The sequence below is a fragment of the Dasypus novemcinctus genome, chromosome 1 (assembly GCF_030445035.2).
Source record: "Dasypus novemcinctus isolate mDasNov1 chromosome 1, mDasNov1.1.hap2, whole genome shotgun sequence".
Taxonomy (NCBI): domain Eukaryota; kingdom Metazoa; phylum Chordata; class Mammalia; order Cingulata; family Dasypodidae; genus Dasypus; species Dasypus novemcinctus.
Window position 1 is genome coordinate 155,901,846 of NC_080673.1, and position 21,928 is coordinate 155,923,773.

Sequence of the window (21,928 nt, forward strand, 5' to 3'; positions counted from 1 at the left end):
TTCATAACCCTGAGAAACCATTACCACACTCAAAATACCGAACATACCCTCACTCAAAAACATTTCTTCATGCCCCTTTGAATTCTTCCCTTCTGCTCCTCAAAATCTCCCATCCCCAAGCAACCACTGATTTGTTTTCTGTCACAACAGTTTAGATTGCATTTTCTAGAGTTTTATATAAATGGAATCACACAATATGTACTGTCTTCTTTCACTCAGAATAATATTTTGTGTTACATTTATCAACAGTTCACTCCTTTTTATTGCTGTTGTATTCCATTGTATGGATATCCTATACTTTGTTTTATCTATTCCTATATTAATGGACATTTTGAATGCTTCCAGTTTTTGGCTCTTACATATTATCTGCCATGAAAATGTATGTTCAGTTGTTCGTATGGATGTATATTTCCTTTAATCATAGGAAAATACCTAGGAATGGAAAGGATGGGCAATATAGTTAGGTGTGACTGTGTGCTTATCTTTTTAAGAAACTGTCACACTTTTCTAGAGGGGTTGTATCGTCTTTCATTTCCATTAGCAGAGCATGAGAGTTAAAGTTTCTCCATATCCTAATCAACAATTAGTATGGTTTGTTTTCTTAAATTAAGCCAATTTGATAGGTGTGTAGTGCTGTATCTTTGTGATTTCAATTAGCATTTCCCCAATAACTAATGATGTTGAACATCTTTTCATCTGGTTATTTGCCATCAAAGTATCTTCTCTGATGAAACATCTTTGCAAATCTTTTGCCCATTGTTTAGTGTGCTAAAAGCTGCTGGGAGCAATAGACCAGAAACTAGTTGGCTTTTATAATGGGAATTTATTCGCTTAAAAGCTTATAGTTCTAAGGCTGTGAAAACATCCAAATCAGTTATCATTAGAGCTGCTGTGGCCTCTTTCCATGTGGCAAGGCACATGGAGGCATTTTTTTTTTCTTCTGGGTCTCTTTGCTTTTCAGCTTCTGGCTGCTCCATCTGTGATTTCCTCTCTCCCAGGTTCCTCTTTGAGCTCCTAGGTTCCTTCTCTCTGTCTCTGAGACTTTTTCTCTGTGTGTCTCTGTTTTCCATCCTCTGTTTATAAAGGACTCCAGCAAGAAAACCAAGACCCACACTGGGTCATGCCTCACTGAAGCAATCCAATCACAAGCCCCCCAACTGAATCCAATCCAATCAAAGGGTCCCACACCCACAGGAATGGATTACCTCCCAGAACATGATCTTTTCTTGGATCCACAAAATCTTCAAATTGTCACACCAATTAAAAAATTTGGATTGTTTTCTTATTACATTTTGAGAGTTTTGGAAGCTATATTCTGTATAAAAGGTAGATCTTTTGGAAAGATTTTTCTCCCAGTCTGTGGTTTGTCTTTTCATTCTCTTAATAGTGTCTTTTGAAGAGCATAAACTTTCCATTTCGATGAAGTAGGATTTATCTATTTGTTCTTTTATGGATTGTGTTTTAATTCCATATTGAAAAAACCTTTTCCTAATCCAAGGTCATAAAGCTTCTTGTTTTCTTCTAGTAGTGTCATAGTTTTAGGTATTTCCTTTAGGTCTATAATCCATTTTGAGTTAATTTTTTATTATAATGTGAGGTATGGATCCAAGTTGTTTTTATTTTTTTCATATGGATATCCAATTGTTTCAGCACCATTTTTTGGAAAGGCTATTCTTTTCCAACCTTTTACTTTTAACCTGTTTGTGTTTTTTAAATTTAAAGTGGGCTCCTTATAGGCAGTTTATAGTTAGGTATTGCTTTTCTTTACCAAAATGGACAATCCTTGCCTTTTAATTAGAGTTTTTAGACAGTTATTTAAATATGCAATTTTGATATTTGGTTTCTATTTGTCCCTTCTGGTTTTTGTTCTTCTTTTGTACTTTTATGCTACTTGCTTATAATATAATCTTAAAATAGTATTCTTCCATTTTTCTTCTCTTGGCCTTTGTACTATTATTGTCACACATTTTATCTCTACATATGTTATAAACTCCACATGCTTGTTATTATTTTTACTTTAAAAAGTTGATTATCTTTTAAAGAGATTTGAAAAATATTTTCCCACATAGTTAACATTTCTGGAGCTTTTTATTCATTTGTGTAAATCCAGACTTCCATCTGTTTTCATTTTTCTTCTGTTTTAAGGACTTCCTTTTACTTTGCTATAGGTATGCTGGTAATGAATTTTTTTTCAGATCTTGTATATCTGAAAAGTCTTTATTTGCCTTCATTTTTAAAAGATGCTTCCGTTCAGTAAAGAATTCTAGGTTGGCAAATATTTTCTTTCAATATTTTAAAGATGTTGTTCTACTATCTCAGTTTGCATTTGTTTCCAGTGAGAAATCTGCTGTCATCCTTATCTTTGTTCCTTTTATAGTATTCCTGGCATGAACTCAATTTAAAATTTTTGTAGTTGAATTAATATTTTCTTTTATAATTTCTTCCTTTGCTTTTATTCTCAAAAACATCTTCCCCCAAGCTCAACTCCATCAAGCTCCTATTTAGATGAGCCTTATATCCCATGAATGGCAAAACTGTCAAAGAAGATTTTTCAGAAAAATTATATTTTTAATCTAAGTGGAATTAATTTTGTTGTATGAGAGTCAGAATATTGATCTATAAAGTTCTTCCAGTCAGATTACTTTATTAGGAGCTCTTGTCCCGAAACTTTGTTTACAGAGCACCCCCAGACCCACCTCAATCAGGTCCAGCTTGAATATCATGCTCTGGGTTTTCTGCGGATCAAAATGGTAAACCATATTTGATGCTAACCTATCAATAATTTCTGGTTTCATCCTCACTCCAGCATCAGCTCATTTATAAGATATTATGTCACCACTTACTAAAATTAGTCCAGTGTAATTCATATGCAGTCACTTGAGGCTGGTAGCACTATGTGCCAGATCTCACTAAAGAATTTTGATTTTCTAAATAAACAATTATTTTGGCAGCCAATAGCAGATCTAATCCTATGCATGTACAATTAGTTATTATTCCTCAAGGAATAATATCTAACTGTACATGAATTGAAAGTCACGATTCAAATTTTTAAAATATGAATTTATTATAACAATAGGTACAAAAAATACTAAAATATTTTTATATTTCTCTTTGAAAATGAAATGATATAGAAATAAGAGGAAAATCATTCAATGCTGATATACTGGACTTAAATAATACCAGTGTATCATCTATTGCCCACTAATACTTCATAACCTCAAAACTCAGATGCTTAAATTGTTGTGGAATTTAAGAGAACTTCAATTATTCGAGTATAGAGAGGCCAGGACTCAGGAATGATTTTGAGAAGGAAAAATGGTTTATTGACGGCTGGCCGGACTCGGGAGCTTTCTGTTTGAATCCCGAGCCCTGAACAAGATTTTCAAACGTCTTTTATACAGAGAGGAAAGGCCAAATGGTCCCTTTGTTTCAGTTCTCAATAGGCTTCAATTAGCATATATCTCTTTCACATCTTAGGTAAGCTTTTAGCAAGGACTCCAGACATTTTAGATAAGCCTTGGTTTTTGCATTTCCCCTAAATACTTAAAGTTTATAGCCCTTGCTTTGTTAAACATTTCCTGGGACTGGAGCCTGCTGGTCCCTAAGAGCAGGACTGCAGCCTCTTACCGTTCCACACCCACAAGTCAAACAACTTAGTTATTTCTGAAGAGACACAAGTCAAACAGCTTAGTTATTTCTGAAGAGACAAAGAGCCTTCCACCCATAGCCCACATCATTCCCCCCTTTCTGCCAAAGATTAACTTGCTAAGCTTTGGCATAATTATTGTTGGAGCTATGAGGTGGATGGCTGTTTGTTGTTTTGATTGATTATTTATCAGTCTTTAGTACAGCATCCAGGACTGTTTTTAGAAGTTTAGAGCTTTTCATTCTGGACAGCAGAATCTTGGGCAGGGGCCTCCCGCAGTTATTCTGCTGCCACTGGCACTCACGTGGATTTCCAGTCAGGTTCCAGATCCATCTATTACTTTTATTTTACTCTTTAAAGAGTTTACACCTTTAATTTAAAAGGGGTGCTGAAGGGAGACGATCTCTTTTCTGTAACTGCTTCCTGCTGGCCATGGGCTGTAGTCATTGCCTAATAAGGTGTAAAACTCTTTAATTTATTCTAACTGGAGGAAGATGGATCTGGCATTCTGTACGAAGTTGGATGAAGTTTTCATATGGTTAATAAGATGTTCACTCTGAAAGAAACAAACTTAATCAAAATTTTGGAATACCTGCTTTCAAAAGAGGACACATTGGATTACAGAGGTAGACAAGGTCAGGTGCCTATAAAGATGGCATTCCCCAAAAGCTGGTGGGAACAGCATATACGCTCTTTTTTAAGTTATCCATCTTTAGAGAGAAATTGCAACAGACACTTAGCTTTGTCTGAAGATACATTCCAAGCTGTTCAATGATCGACACTCATTTGCTTTGTCAGATGCTCCTGGTGAACTGGCACTCCCTGGGCAACTGGCTTCACTCAGGATTAGAACACTAATTTGGAAATATTCTTAGTTTTCACCTGTGGGAGTGATCAGAACTACAGAATAAAGATTTTTACACCTTGGTTTTCATTGTACAATTTCTAGCAATTTTGACTTGTTCAAAAGGTGACTCACCATCAGCAAGCAAGCCTCACTTTTGCTAACTGAGACTGGCTGAGACTGCCACCTTATTCTATAGACATGTTATTAACTGTTTAGAAAATGATTTTACCAGGAATTTAACATGTCTAATATACTTCTGCACTTGATCCAAAATAGAAAAGATAACATTACAATTATTAGGCATATATTTAGTACAGGATAAAAGTACAGCACTTAATATTAACTAATGTATTACTTAATGCATAAGGATTCAGAGTTGCCATTATTAGTTTTGAGTTTCAGGTTTGTAATACTTTACATGTTATCTCTCCATGAGAGCAGGCCATAATGCCAATTGTGTTTAAGTTTTACTTACAGTCTCCTGGTATCATGGCTCCACTTAGCATGTTCTTCAACGCAGTGAGCAAGTTGCAGCATCCTTCATCTTAGAGAGATTTTCCAGTATTCTACTAGCCTGGTGCATAGCGCTCTCTGGCACCATGGAACAGTGCCAGTCTGGAAGCGATATCCATTGTACACTTGGCTGTACCGAGTCATTATTGGCTGCAGGAGCTTGAAACTGCAATATAGTTTCCATCGACTTCAGGAGCAGAACCAGAGACTGATATAGCACATATTTTTAATTGAGGGGTCAGTGACCAGCCTAGCCAATAACTCACATGGAGAGGCCACCTGTAATGTATACAAGGCCTGGTTCGAATGCACAAGAGTTTGACAATGTTAAAGTCTATTCCTTGTTTTATATATATTTTAAACAACTTAACGCAATACATATATCAAATGACTATTTACTTACACAATTTTACTATGAAGATAACAGTAGGTGCTTTACTTTAGTAATAGAGGAAAAATATTATTTTTCATTGTTAGAATGAAAACAATTTTTCCAATAGAATCAAGACAACTTTTTATTACCATTTACTTAAATGTGTATTTTGCAGTGGCCTTCAGACAGGTTTATTATCATGAAGTTATTTCTGCTACCAATACCAATCTAAGTTTCTTTAGTTAACAATGACTTCTACAACTAGAACTATTTAAACATTTTCAGTTTGGAAGATGTTTTACAAACTCTTTATAATTGACTATAACCGCATTGACTAGACACCTCATGTTTAAATAAACTTACTAAATTACAATTACCAATGAAAGAAATTTACTCTTTATTTAAGAGAGCATATCTACAATCTTTTCCCTTTAGCCTAATTTCACCAATGTGAACTTACAATTTTCACTTACAATTTTCATTACTGTAAAGATTTTGTACATATGTTAATTTAGTTTATAAATTAACTATGGGAGATTACACTCAAGTTAAATAAAATTGAAACCATAATAGTTTATGCAAGGAATGTTCTCTTTTTCCCTTACAGGAAGCTAAAAACTTCTTTTCTTTAAGTTATGAAAATTATTAATTTAAAAGCATAACTGACGACCAGGTTTTAAAACACATGCATACTGACTTCCAGGTTTCAAAACACATTACACAATTACTTAATTTTTTAAAATCATAACCCAGGAAAGATCTCTCCATAGTTTTTATGGACTTTCCTTTACTTACTGAAATTTGTTAATAGAGCCACTAATTACCTTATTTTGTTGGAAAGAAATCTTCTGGAAGAAAATAAGGCTCACCAGATTGTGGAGAAGAAAATACTTTATTCTCAATCTTGCAAGAAGGGGCGCAGAGCCAGATATGGCTGGTGCCCCGAACAAAGAAAAATGACACAATTTATACCCCTAAGCCTAGCATGCAAGCTCTTCCTGTTTTTCCATAGATTGGATACTTCAGAAGTTACAGCTTATCTGAGATTTAACTTTCCCACGCAAAAGTTTGATTTAACTGCTTCTTCTATCACATTCCAACCATTTTAGTTTTTACCTGCTCCCCCCTTTTTCAAATAAGGAATAGAATTTAGTGCTGAAATGGCACCGACTTAGTTAGCTCCTTCTTGGGCATCCTTCCACTGCCCATAGGACTGGCCTAAACTGGTCTCCTCCACTGCTGTCCAACCCGGGAGTGGGAGACTGAGGCAGCAGGCCGCCGGGTTACATCAACATTTTTCTTCTGTGAAAATTAACCTAATCTTTGTTCTGTTTTTTTTTTTCAATTTATGGCTGACAAAGGTTTAAACTGGGAAATTACCAGGCAAACTGATTCTTAATTCCCTAGCCTAGTAGATAGGTTTAATCTGCCACACCTAGTCTTGCCTTAAAAGCTCTTGCAAAGAGGAGGCCCTTTCCCAATTGTTTCCATAATCAGATTTCTATGACTTTTTCATCCTGCTTAGTTCAATTTGGGCTTTAAGAATATTTATAAATATAACTGCATATTTAATTTTTAACAATTTGAGCAAATAGGCAGACATGAATAGTTTGACACAACAACATGACTTTAGTTACTTTAAACTTTTCAAAGACTTTTGAAACTCTTCTTAATTTGCACTATGACCATGCAGTTTACCACAAGAATTTTCTTTCTTACTTAATGGATTGTAATAACCAAAATGTTCTCAATGCCTTAGCACCATTTTGTTTTAGAACTTTATATTTTACCTTGAAATTAGCAGAATTTTGGATAAGCAACAAGATTAGTTTTATATATATTTACTGAGGCTATTTGAAGCCTCAGGGAGACAGACTGCTTTCTCTCATGAATTGCCACTCTTAGAACACTGACCGTCAAGGCAGGAGACTTCTCCCCCTCCACCCCCCTTTTGGTTTTGGAGATAATAAAACTCCAGTGGTCATTTAACCTTATTCTATCAGGCAGCAATTTATTTAGTTTACACTTGAATTCATGAGAGAAAGGGTTACTAATACCAGAAGAGGAGACAGTGATGTCCCAGCTCTTCTCAATTATGAAATAACCACAGGCAAAGGCAAAGGGCGAGGTTAGGCCTGAAGCAACCATAAACAAAGGAAAGGTTAGTGTAGAATTTACACTTAAATAATAGTTTCAGGCTAAATTCACCCAGCTATAATCTCAGTTATTGTCTTTCCACTGTTTTATAATATAAATGCATTTATAAATGATTTTTAACTCTTAGTTACAGTTTTTATTAATTTTTTAAAACATTAATTTTATAACACCTTTAAATACCTTTCATTCAACTTATATTAAATGAACTTAACCATTACTTTAATTTTCCTTTAAAGTAAAAGAATAAATCTCTTGCAGTTAGTTTGAAATAAAAGGCTACTTTTCAGGATTTGATTTCTAGAACATAAAATGTTCTTTTAAAAGAGGTAAGACTCTTCTTCAAACATTGAGGATATGATGAGGTTAAAGCACAAGAAGCTATTGATAAAAGATTTTCTTTATATATTGATCTTACTCAATTTAATCATAAAAATTTCCCTTCCACAAACCTTCTACACTTTCAGTATTCATTCAGGTTCTGTCCCACACTCTACTCTTTCCAATAATCAATCATTTTATCTTAGGACAAAATCATCTTCTGTTTCCTTAACAATAAAAACACACTCCATATATCCCACATACTGAGCCACCAGGCAAACTTCTTACAACATATAATTGCCATTAATACTAAACAAGTTTGTTAAAATAATGAACTTTTCTTCACTTTAAATACTCAGCAGCATGTAATACCAGAAACAGTTTTTTTGGAAGTAAGTTGGCAGGGGAGATTGGCTGCCGAATAAGTTTGTTATAAAATTGCCTTTTATTATTATTATTATCAATTCAGTTTTGTTAAATAATGACTTTCTGCAATTAGCCACTTAAATACCTTAAACAATGCTTTGTAAAACCTTTATATTTATACCCTTAAGACAGATTTTACCTTCACAGAACACATTCTCTTACTTAAGGTTACTACAATACCTTCTAAGAACCTGAGCAGAATGCAAACGTATTTTGGCTTTGACACCCTAAGGAGGGAACTTTACTGCATTTATTCTGATTCTGCTTTTCACCCCCTTCACTTCCCCCCCTTCCAGGCAGTCGGGTGCACAACAAACAGGAATGCAGCTTATGAATAGAAGGGTGGACTCACTGGAAAGGGGCAAGCCGCTCCCCCCTTTCCAGCTTTCAGCCAAAATGGGCAGACAGAACCTACTCAAATTTGGCAACTCTCCCAGGGACCCAGCCGCCCCGACTGGGACATTCCCAACAGACTTGGGTGCTTGGCGCGGACACAGATGGCCTCCAAGTCCCGGCAAAGGGCCAGACCAGAGACAAGACACCAGAACATGCACAAACATCTAGACTCCTCAGCTTTTGCCCCAGAATCATTTCACCCCCTTGCCAATGGCAAGGGAGGGCTCCAGCTCAGCTGTAATTCCACTCTACATAAGGACACAACTCCAACACTAGCATTGAGCTGACACAGACAGAAGCACAAAGGTCACTAATCTGACCCACAAGTTATATATTTATTTCACCACGGCTGCCCCCACAGCCATCACAAACCTCAGAACACTTAACATTTGGTATAAAGCGAATTCATTCACAAATTAGCACCATAACAAAAGATTTCAGCTAGACTTTTCCACTGTTTAAACTTTACACCCAGACCAAGCTCCACCAGAAAAGCCGATCCATTTTCCTGTAACCAAGTTTTGTTTTCCTTAATCTAGACCAATTTCCAGGATATTAGGACTCGAACCTATAAATACCCTTCCTATTAAAATCGAGACTCCACTCCTTTAGTGGATATAAGACCAGTACCAGATTCTAACATGCAGTTAGACAAACCCAAAACACCAGGGCTTTTCCCCGGTTTTCCTCCTTTTCCCAAGCCTAGAGAGAACGGCTTCCCCCCAGCCTTCTGGGGCTACTAGGGTTCTCTCGGGAGGTGATCAGCCTCCCCTTCCTAGCAATTAAAGCTAGGGCCTTCCAGACTCTGCTCACCCGGGGAGTCTTACCTTCTTCCATGTTCGGAGTTCTTTTTCGTTCCCAGAATCTTTCTCTTCAGACCTTCCATTGCCCTCGATTTTTGTCGGGAAGATTCTGGCGGAGCCCACATCTTTTCTGGATTAAATTTAATCCAGGGGCGCCCAGATTTGGGGTTCACCCGAGTCCTCCCGGCTTCCTTGGGGATTTGGAAGGGGCAGCAAAATGCTACCGTCTCTGGCCTTCATTTATTGTCCCTTCGTGGTCGCCATTAATGTTGTGGAATTTAAGAGAAGTTCAATTATTCGAGTATAGAGAGGCCAGGACTCAGGAATGATTTTGAGAAGGAAAAATGGTTTATTGACGGCCGGCCGGACTCGGGAGCTTTCTGTTTGAATCCCGAGCCCTGAACAAGATTTTCAAACGTCTTTTATACAGAGAGGAAAGGCCAAATGGTCCCTTTGTTTCAGTTCTCAATAGGCTTCAATTAGCATATATCTCTTTCACATCTTAGGTAAGCTTTTAGCAAGGACTCCAGACATTTTAGATAAGCCTTGGTTTTTGCATTTCCCCTAAATACTTAAAGTTTATAGCCCTTGCTTTGTTAAACATTTCCTGGGACTGGAGCCTGCTGGTCCCTAAGAGCAGGACTGCAGCCTCTTACCGTTCCACACCCACAAGTCAAACAACTTAGTTATTTCTGAAGAGACACAAGTCAAACAGCTTAGTTATTTCTGAAGAGACAAAGAGCCTTCCACCCATAGCCCACATCAAAATCAGTAATCACATTCTCACTCACTTACCTGCAGGTTCATTAGAAATTAGCTGATTTAGGTTGGGCTCATCCAGACTTGACTCTGAACTATTTGTTGAGTCCAAGTCTGTTCTATGTGTCTCTCATTGTTTTTGGACCATCAGGCTAATTAGGGCATATCCTTTCCATTACAGTGGCAGAAGACAAGAGAGAGCAAACCCATAACAAACACATTTCAAATCCTTGCTCATGTCACCTCTGATAATTGGACAATCCCATTGTCCAAATCAAGTTACGTGACCAAACTCAATTCAATGGACTGGGGAAGTATATTCTGCCTACAGTGGAGTGATGTGGGGCATCATGGAAACACAGGCTCAAGCCTGTGCACCATGGAAACACAGGCTCAAGCCCAACAGTAACTTACAGCAAATTACTTTATAACTTACATAACACAAAGAGCCCAAAAGAGCAGGGGAGGAGATTCCACCATGATTGGTCTCCTAGGTGTCCAAAACTGCTCTGGTGGGGTCGGTAGATAACAGTTGCACGTGCTCCACTTTGCTTTGCAGAAGAAAGACAGATCTATGCTATTTAAGTGTGGTACAAATCCACCCTAGGGGTAGGAGGCCCTGCCATTAAGAATTCCTGCCTCCGAGAGCACCTGGGGCTTCTTGTTCCCAGTTTCCGGGTTTAAGGTCTTGTTGGGCCTTTCCATTAGATTTAACATCTCTCCCAGGCTGTGGAATGGTAACAGACTGAAACATCATCGCACAGTAGAAGAGAAGGCAAGGGATAGGGGAGGACTGGGAGATGGCTGCTGAGCATGGGTCTGTGTTTTCCCCAGCAAGTGATTATTTGTTGAAAATGATCTAGATTGTCATATCTGACTTCCATTAAGCTCAAAATATTTGAAGATCATAGTAATCAAAGACAAATCTCAATTCCTCTTGTGTTAAAAAATTTTTTAATGTGGAATCTGAGGCATGGAGACCTTAGGTGATGTTCTCTGGTCCACGTAAAAAGTCTGGAAAGAGCTAGAATCAAGGTTGCTTTGGGGTTTCTAATATATGTCTCAAGTGCCAATTCAGGATGCTATTAATTCTATAATGCAAGGAGGATCATCACCACCCCACCCCCCAATATATTTGGCAATTTCATTATATATTCCATGGTCCACCATTCTCTTGTCCAGAGAGACTTCTCAAAGCCTCTTTTTTTCCCATTCTAAATTCAAGTTATCTTTCAAGGCCCTGCTCGTGTATTTCCCTCCCTCCCCCCTCTCTCCTTCCATCCCTTCCTTTTTTTCTTCCTTTGTTAAAGCATAATGGTTAAGAGAGCTGAATTTCACTTCCAGCTCTACCTACAATGACATTAGGCAGCTTCTTAATTTCTCTGAGCCTAGGTTTTGTTGTTTGCAAATGGGACTAACCTCACAGGGCTACGTGAAGATATTAAAGAGAAATTTGTAAAACACTTCGAGTATAAAGAGTGCACAATTAAATAGGAATTTTAAAATAATTTCTTCCCTGTACTCCAAAGCTAGGCATCATCTCCACCTCCACTGAAGTCTTAGGCTAACTATTCAGTTCAATTAGGCACTGAGATCTTGCAGTTATAGTCTCATAACTGTGACCAGAAGTTCACACCCCTATATAAGCTAGTCAGGAATCATGAAAATATAAGGAAACCATAGCTTCTTTCATACCGGTGTCTTACAAAACAGTTTTTTTCAGAGACCCATATCATTTACTTTTTAAAATGAATATAGAGGGAAGAGGATGTGGCTCAAGCAATTGTGCTCCTTCCTACCACATGGGAAGTCCCTGGTTCAGTTCTAGGTGCTTCCTAGAGAAGATAGCAAGCTGGCGCAATGGGCAGATGTGGCAAGCTGACACAACAAGAGACGCAAGAAGAAAAACATGAGGGACACAACAGAGCAGGAAAGAGAGGTAGCGCAAGTGATTAGGTGCCTCCCTCCCACATTGGAGGCCCTGGTTTTGATTCCCAATGCCTCCTAAAGAGACAAGGAAGACAAACAGACACAGCAAGTGCAAACAACAAGGGGATGGGGAGAAATAAATAAATAATAAATCTTTTAAAAAAATGAGTAGAAATATTCTTCACTCCACAAAGAAGCATATTCTCTCCAGAGGCTATATTCAAAATGTTTAACAACTGTTTGTCAGCCTGGGTCCCCAGGTGGAGGCGTCTTGGCTGTAGTGCTGGAGCACAAGTCTTGCTAGATGTGTGTGGCAGTGGGGGTGGGAGTGGGGGACACAGGGGCCTGTATGGAAATATTTCAGTATTGTAACACCTGAAATGATCTTTCTAGGATATGCCAGCTGAATCTCATCCTTGGTTCTGTCTCATTTTTTTTCTTAAAACCTGCAGGCTTTTTAAAATCTCTCCTATTTTTGATGATGATGTGAGTACAAAGAAATAACACTCTCCTGTAAGCACATGCCACATCTAAAACAGGTAGTCCTCATTCAGCTCCAACTAAATGTTTCTTATGCCAGTTGGAACTTCCAATTTTCCAAGAGAATTCACATTTTTGTAATGATTCTTTAATGTTGGCTTAATAATTTTTAAATCTTTGCACAGGACAAATACTGTGACCTCTGGCCCATTGAATGTGTACTATACACCAGGCTTTGCAAGAGTTAAGAAATGTGAATTCTGCCTTGAAAGGCCTGGCCATCTGATGGAGAGGCTGACAGTTAATTTATAATAAAATGATGCTTGTGATGCACTACTTTGTACAACTATTACAGAAACTTTTTCTTGTATAGATGTCTTATCCCTCTACCAGACTTTTTTAAGGCAAGGTAAACTTTTTAAGGGCAAGCATTCTACTCTATACTTGTCCTCAGTTGCCTTGCAAATAATGTTTTGGTTAATTTGTTGTCTTAGCAGTCTCTTGCTTAGTCTCTACAACTGAGGTGAACATATGACAACCTCGATGGTGCAGCCGTTTCAATTAAGTCATTGTCTTTCTGCATAATCAGTCTTTACAATAACGTGCAGATAGGAGGCTAGGAATAAACCCTTCTGGAATTGAGCCAACCTTATTTGTTATGTAGGAGTTGATTAAAGACCACAGTCTACATGTCAGAATAGAGCAGAAGGAAATGTAAAAATGTAGGCACGTCTTTTCAAGGCTCATATGGGAAATCAAATTTGGAAGGCTGCTATGACTGGCACCTCATTCTCAACTGTTATTTATTTTCAGTGCCAAATGAGCCCCCTGGAATCAGTGAAATACAAAGGCAGAGACTAAAAATGCAGAGGATTTAACCAGAAAACAAAATCTAGCTATAACTTATTACCTTAGAAAAATATAAGATGCCTAGATAATAGTCATAATCTCAACAATAACATAGTTAAAAGAAAGGATATAGCAGTAAAATAGAAAAAGAAAATTTTAAAGTGGGAAGAATTCATCCATATAAATAAAGCATCAGAACAACTTTTCCTCTATTACTCTGAAATAGATTAGCATATTCAGTTTAATTATAGTTTAACCAAATAAATATTTATCACCTTCAATTTCTAATTGATGCTTTTATTATAAAATAGGACATGCTCTTTACAAGTTACTCTGTTAAACATATGCTCTTTGAAAGAGAGAATTCAAGTATATAAAATAAAGCAAATTTCCTCCCTAACCCCACCCTATCTCTCTCAACCATTCTACTCCTAAATGTAGCTACTATAATGGTTTAGCTTATTAGTAAATTATTACTATTTCCAGATCTTTTATTCTGTTCGGTCAAAATACATGTATGTGTTTGTGTATGGCTCCTTTGTCCAAAAACATTGGAGTTATACTGTTCTGCCACTTAATCTTTTCTTTATACCTTGGGATTACATTCAGTCAGTTCATTTTTATCTATATCATTCTCTTTTACAACTACCTAGTATTTCATCGTATTGATATATCATAATTTATTTAGCCCCTTCTCTTTTGAAGGCCTTTTAGGTTGTCTCCAATTTTTTACCATTATAAAAAGTGCTGCAGTGAATATCACCAGTTTAGATTTCAGGTTGCTTTTTAATTTTAACAGGACTATGGACACTGAAGTCATTACAGAGTTTGGATCTGTCATTCAATGGGATATCGCAAGTTGGTTTGACTGATTTTCATAACTGTCTACAACTGGAGAATCTTTATTTAAAAAGCAACAAGATATTTAGAATTCACCCAGAAGCCTTCAAGGACCTCAAAAACTTACAGGTTCTAATATCACTTTTATAATATTTTAATTATGAAAATTACATTAGAAAAATATTTCCACTAAAGAGTTTCTTCACGTCCGGTTGTACTGGCTATTAATCAAAACAGATACGTCTAATTCAAGATATTCTCTAAGATCTGAAGTATCTTTCTTGCCTCAAAATCAAAGGCCATAGTAATTTGCATGAATTTTACTCAAATAGCTGCAAGAATTATTACATTATTTTTCTAAATCAAATTAAATCCAACTCCAAATTTCCAAATACCAGGAGACAAGAAATTAGATCTTAGCTATTATTGAGGCTCCCTCCCTAAACTGCAAGGTCAATCAAAGACCCCAGAGGTCATTTGCCATCTAGAACTCTTGGGGAGGTTGGTAGCTCTGAACCATTCTGACCAATGCTGAGATGTCAACAACACAGGACTACCAGGGCCTCTGAAGGTCAGTGACCCCTTTGCATCCATTCCCAAATTGGCCATGGTAAAAAAATAAATGATAATGATAATAGCTCAAAATTGTGTAGCACTTACTACTGCAACACACTGTTCTAAATATTGAGCGCACATTTGGGGTATCTCTGCCACATTTTGGAGCCATACTGCCTGTCTCTTGGGTGCCACATATTTCATCTCCCTGATGTCCTGAAGCTCTGAGGGTGAGGAACCCCCAAAGCTCTCTTCTAGGTTTGGCAGCTTCTCCACACATTTTCCTCTACCCCCTTTATCTTTGGGAGGAAATTGTAAAATTTCCCCTTAAGGCTCTTTTAGACACACCAGGTTGGCCTCTAGTGGTGGCAATCCAGAGGTGACTTGGGAAAGGCTTTATTCCCTGCCCCCATAACCACCATCACACACCCTCATTCTTTGATAAAGACCAGCATTGTTCAATACAAACATAATGTGAGCTACATATGTAATTTTTAATGTTCTAGTGACAACATTAAAAAGTTGAAAGTGGGAAGCTGCTGTGGCTCAAGCAATTGAGCTCCCGTTTACTATATGGAGGACCCAGGTTCGATCCCTGGGACCTCCTGGTGAAAAAAGAAAAAAGGCATCCCAGACCTGCGTGGTGTGGAGAGGCGCAGGCCCCCCACCCCCCTACCCACTCCCACGTGCGCCTGGTGAAGTGACACACCAAAAAAGACAATGATGCAACCAAACAGAAAGATAAAAAAGGTAAAAAGAACAAGTGAATTTCATTTTAATAATGTATTTATTTCACCCAACATATCCAAAATATTACTTTACAACATGTTATCAGTATAAAAATTATTAATGAGATATTTCACATTCTTTTTATGTGTATGTACCAAGTCTTTAAAGTCTGGTGTTCTCTACACATCCCAATATTTCAATTGATCAATAACCCCATGTGGCCAATGGCAGTTATATTAGATAGTGTTGCTGTAGACAACTGATATTTTTCCATTGTTATATAAATGCTACTCAAGTATAGCATCAAGAGAAGCCTCCCACCTCCTCATCCTCGCTCAATCAGGATGGCCCCCTAGGTCCCACGACTATAGACGGGAGTCTAGTGAAGGAGTGGCGAGGTGTGCAGACTGCAGCCAGGTTGCCTAGGGTTAAAGCTAGTCTTTGCTGCTTTTCAGCCACACAATCTTGGGCAAGTTACCAGATCTTTCTGTGCCTCAGTTTCCTCATCTGTAAAATGGAGATAATGTAGTTCCTTCCTTATAGAATTTTATGAGAAGTAAATGTTTTAACATAGTTAATGTGCTTAGAACAGCACTTGGAATAGTGTAATCCCTATATAAATAGGGGCCATAATTAGAAATTCTAAAATGGCCATAGTATACTACTCCTTTAAAATACTAATCCAATTATGCCACTTCTTGGTTAAAATCCTTCTAATATTTTAAAATAAGGGCTCAGCCCCATCTGCCTCTCCAAATGCATTTTACATCATTCCCCCTTTGCAGTCCTGCCTCTATTTTCACCTCAAGCCCTCCCCACTTGCTGATGCTTTTGCCTGGAAGAGCTAACTCATTAATCCAGATTTTACTTAATGTCACTTCCACAAGGATTGAACTGGTGCCCCCTTTACTCACACTGACAACAACCTACTATACTTTTTCCTCATTAAACTTATCCACTTAAAATTATTTAGTTTTAGGTATGGTTATTTGTTAATACCTATATCTCCATAGCCCTTCTACTAGTCTATATAAATTCTTTGAGGACACACATCATTTCTGTTTTGTTTTCTTGTACTTAGCATATGCCTGGTACATAATACATATTGAAAAACACATGCAGAATAAACAAAGGAATGAATGAGTGCACAATGGTCTTGAATAGGTGTACTAGTTACCTATTGCTGCATAACAAATTACAACTTAGCAGCTTAAAACTACACACATTTATTATCTCACAGTTCTGAAGGTCAGGAATCCAAGCAAGGTTTAGCAGGGTCCTCTGATTCAGAGTCTCTTGAGAGACTACTGTCAAAGTTGCAGTCTCATTTGAAGGCCTGACTGGAGAAGGATCTGCTTCCAAGCTCAATAGTTGTTGGCAGGATTCAGTTCCTGTGAACTGTTGGACCAAGGGCTCAGTTCCATACTGGCTGTCCAACAAGTGCTGCCCTCACTCTGTGCCACATGAGACTCTCCAAAGGGCAGCTCACAACATGGCAGCTTGCTTCAAAGTCAGCAAAGGAGAGAGTGTTTTAGAAAGAAGAGTAGTTACAATCACATGCAATGTAATCATGAAAGTGACATCCCATCATCTTTGCTATATTCTATCGGTTAGAAGCAAGTCAGGGGGAAACAGACTTGGCCCAGTGGTTAGGGCGACCGTCTACCACATGGGAGGTCCACGTTCAAACCCCGGGCCTCCTTGACCCATGTGCAGCTGGCCCATGCGCAGTGCTGATGTGTGCAAGGAGTGCCGTGCCACGCAGGGGTGTCTTCCGCGTAGGGGAGCCCCACGCGCAAGGAATGCGCCCCATAAAGAGAGCCGCCCAGCGCGAAAGAAAGTACAGCCTGCCCAAGAATGGCACCATCCACACTTCCCATGCCGCTGACGACAACAGAAGCGGACAAAGAAACAAGACGCAGCAAATAGACACAGAGAACAGACAACCAGGGGAGGGCGGGGGGAGTTAAAATAAAATAAATAAATCTTTAAAAAAAAAAAAAAAAAAAAGATGCTGCCTACACTCAAGGGGACATTAGAGAAAACATAGTAGGTATTTAGAGCATTTGAGAAAGTCCCCCAATTCACCCAAAATAGGTTGTCATAGATCCTGGGAACCTCATTTAATATATTGCATAATGATTTTAAGTATATAATCACTTTAAGATTTCTCTGCTGCTTTTGCCTAAGGGTGTCTGGAACAATGGCAGCCCTCAGAACCTGCCCTCAGCAATCCAGAGAATCTAATAAAAAGCAGGCATCAGTGATGAAACCTCACACCTCTGAAGTTTGGAGGACTAGGTCCTTATTTTCCACATTGGCACCAGCAAGCTGCACCAGGAGCCCGAGCTACAGGCCTCACTGCTGCCTGACATGAGGCTGAGGGATGCAAATGGAGGCCACTGCAGGGAGGGTGAAATTTACCAATATATACCCCATTTTACCAGTGTCTTCCTCCTGATCTTCCTAGGATGCTGCACGGTGTTCTTCTAAACTCTGGAGTTTCAAAATAGTTGATTCAGACAATTCCTGCCAGTTCAATAGTTGTTTTGGTGGAAGGACTGATTCCTAGAGTTTACTACCACAACCTTGATTAATCTACTACGTATTTTTATTGTGCTTTATAAATCTTCTGCTGTTCACCAGGAGTAGATGCCTTAGGCAAACTAATAATCAATCCCAAGGGTATTTTAAATACAGCTGTAATTCTTAATTCACTTGAACTGCCTAGAATCACACTATTTCTCCTTCTCTGTTATCCCTTCCACATGTTCAGCAATATCTCTAAATACTGGTTTTGGAACATATTGAACATATTTGGTACCAGAAAGCTGAATATCCAGATGGATGTTCTTTTTCTTTCAGGAGATGTATTTACTACTTGAACTACTCAATATATCTTTCCATGCAGGAATGTCTCCAGAAACCAGATGGATTTTTCGAAGCATAAATTCATCACCCTGTTTAGAAAGAATGAAATAAGTTCCATTGACATTTCAAATTGGCTTTTTTTTTTTAAGATTTATTTATTTCTCTCCCCTTCTCCCCCTGCCCCCCATTGTCTGTTTTCTGTGTCTATTTTGCTGTGTCTTCTTTGTCCGCCTCTGTTGTTGTCAGCGGCACAGAAATCTGTGTTTCTTTTTGTTGTGTCATCTTGTTGTGTCACCTCTCTGTGTGTGCGGCACCATTCCTGGGCAGGCTGCACTTTCTTTCACGTTGGGTGGCTCTCCTTACGGGGCGGGGCACGCTGCTCCTTGCACGTGGGGTGGGCTCTCCTACACGGGGGACATCCCTGCGTGGCAGGGCACTCCTTGCGCGCATCAACACTGTGCATGGGCCAGCCCCGCCAGCCCCACACTGGTCAAGGAGACCTGGGGTTTGAACCGCAGACCTCCCATGTGGTAGACGGATGCCCTAACCACTGGGCCAAGTCCGCAGCCTCAAATTTGCATTTCTTAATCTTATCCCATTCTTCTTAGATTCACTAATTTGTGTAGCAACATTGTATGATTCTCCTATTCTTTCCTTAACATACTATCTCTTCAGCTGCTGGTGGGTGGCTATTTCTTTAGCCAGTTTGTACCATTCTGTTTTAATCTGTTTTTCAGAGATCATTTCTCCTGAATTATTTTATTAATTTGCTCTCCTCCATTTGTAATATAATAAGATGCTAGGACAAAAAAAAAATGTAAACATGCCCTAAAAAGAAAATTACCTGAAAAACATTAACCTACTTAAATCTGTTATTGAAAAGGATTGCATAAGAAAACAACTTGGTCCTAGACAAGGCAAGGCCAAAGTGAAGTTTTTCTTTTCCATTCCACAGTCTACTGTGTCCTATTTTTGGCAACCTTCCTTTGAGAGTCAAGTCACCCTAACTACCTAAATTCAGGGCAAATCCTGATTCTACATGTAGTGGTCTTATTTATGGCATAGTTTGATTGTTTGTTTGAACTAGCTCTTCATAGGAATTTATGTAACCCATACTATTAAGGCTGAATTTTTTTCCCTGGTATTTTAAAGTGATTGGCCTTGATAACATTTAGTCATCTCTGGCTTTGACTCATAGCCTTCTTCCTTTTCTTTCAAGCAAGGCTTGAAGTTGTTTTTTTATGATTTTCTTTTCTCCTAATAATACTCCCCCAACCCTAATGCCATGACCCATCTGGAGCCTTATACTCCAGACCTGCTCTTCCTAGCACTTCACCCCAACTAGGTGGAGGTGCCAACTCCAGGAGGGTTGTTTTGTAGTGGAATGCACACAGCTATGGCATCAGATCAGATCTCAGTTCTACCATTTCACTCATTCATTCCTTTCACCAGGATTTACTATGTACTAGTCCCCTGTGCCAGGGGCTATGTGGGAAAACTAGTGTGGTCTAACACAATTTCCTCCTCCATTAAAGGACAAAACGAGAGAGTTGTTGGGAGGAATAGAGATAATGTATGAAAAGCACCAGGGGAGTGCCTAGCACAAGGCCATGCCTTTGCGAATGGTAGGTAGAGCTACACATAACCTATGTTTTCCCAGCTATATCATGCCAGAGCCATGTCCACCTTCCAGAAGGTCTTGCTTTGCAGTTCTAAAGCCACTGAATATTTTTTTGTTTCCCAGTTTTGCCTTCATTTCAGATTAGACTAGAATAATTAGTCATCTTGCATGAACTGCACAGCCAGAGAAGCAGAAAATTTACTCGTCTTGAGATAATACTTGCAAAAGAGCTCTCTTTGCATTTCTGGTCAACTACAATTCTTCTGTGTTTTGTGTCCTTACTGTCACTCAGTATTTTTTGCCAATTTCAAGATCACAGTGCCTCGAGAAATTCTAGACTTTGATAACATATAGTAGTCTAAATTATATATAACAGTACTAATTACAACACATTGGAAAGAAGGAAGGGAAAATGATTGGTCAGCTAGTAGAATTACCATTCTTAGAGCTTTCACACTTAATCCTCATATCTCTGGAAGGTAGATCCACAGAGATTCACCAGTTTGCTGAGGTTCACAAAGTTGTTAGAAGCAGAATAGGTATTAAAATCCCATAGTCTCTGACCCTCAAGTTCATTGCCAGATTCATATTGCCTCTATAGAGACATAAACAATACCTTACTCTAACTTGTTTATTTTGTCTCTAAATGGCCTTAGTGATAGATTCCACCTAACTTTGTTTCTTCTCAAGCAGGTTGTAGACCTCAGCAACAATGCTCTGACCACCATCCTACCAATGATGGTCATTGCTCTAGAACTTCCCCAGCTGGAGGTTGACTTGGCTGATAACGAATGGCAGTGTGACTATAGCATCAGAGGCTTCCAAGATTTCATTTCTGAATCCTGGAGGAAAAAGTGGAATGTAATTTGCAATAAGTCTAAAGGTAAGTCAGTAGTACCTCTTCTTTCTCTGAAATGATTCCATTTGAACAGAAAAATTTAGTCTCAAAACAATGATGGTCTCCCTGAAAGCAAGGATGCTGACCTATAGCATCAGTCAGTCTTGAGCTGCATCATAGAATAATTGTTGGTGACTGTTTTCCTCAGTTCATGAATGATTTCCTGTATGTGGTCAAAGAAACATAGTCCAAATTGCTCAGAAACAATTGGATTTGGTCAAGAACAGAACGTTCACTAGGAGAGATTTTGACCTAAAGCTCAAAAATGTCAATTTTTTATCCTAATTTTTAACAAATAATTGATCAAAGAATGTACTTTTAAAATTTGTAACATCATTTTAAAAGCTTGCTAACACTCTAAAAGTGTGATCCTGTACATATACAAAACATACATATTTTTTAAGTATATTTACTTTAATTTGTTCTCTGCCACTCTCCCAAATTGCTAGAGTATGTTACTGGGGTTGAACATTCTGGAATTTTTATTCACTGTTAACTATCTTGGCTTAATCTCAAACTACTAAATGGAAAGTCAGGAGTTTTTTTTTTTAATGAGAGCTGAACTTTGTTCTATTCAGGACTGCCATTAAAGTAGAAACATGACCATGCTTAGAAGAAATCCATGAAGGTCAAAGAGAAGTCTTAAGATTGTCAGTCACACTTTGTTTCATTCTTTTGTAAAAGCCACAACTGGGATTCTGAGTGTGGAGAGCAGAATATCAGGAACAAGTAGAGAAACCCAAATATTCTTGCTATTTACAAACAGTGGGGAACAATGTGGAGATGAAAATGCAAATATGGGTAGGGCCAAGACAGATCTATCTATGGGGTGCTAATGGAATGTGTGGAGCAAGGAGAAGCGAGATGGCTGTCCCTCCTCCAGTCTGGCTTCTACCTTGGCTGGGTAGCTGCCAGGCA

General features: G+C 38.3%; 1 protein-coding gene across 2 annotated transcripts in view; it reads left to right on the forward strand.

The window, feature by feature from the left end:
- Positions 1-21,928, forward strand: part of LRRC66 (leucine rich repeat containing 66) — a 45,881-nt gene that overhangs the window by 17,704 nt on the left and 6,249 nt on the right. For both annotated transcript variants that reach the window (XM_058298786.1, XM_012526005.4), the window contains exons 3-4: positions 14,296-14,465; positions 20,806-20,995. In XM_058298786.1, the coding sequence (XP_058154769.1) occupies positions 14,296-14,465; positions 20,806-20,995 (360 nt within the window). The remainder of the gene's footprint in view (positions 1-14,295; positions 14,466-20,805; positions 20,996-21,928) is intronic.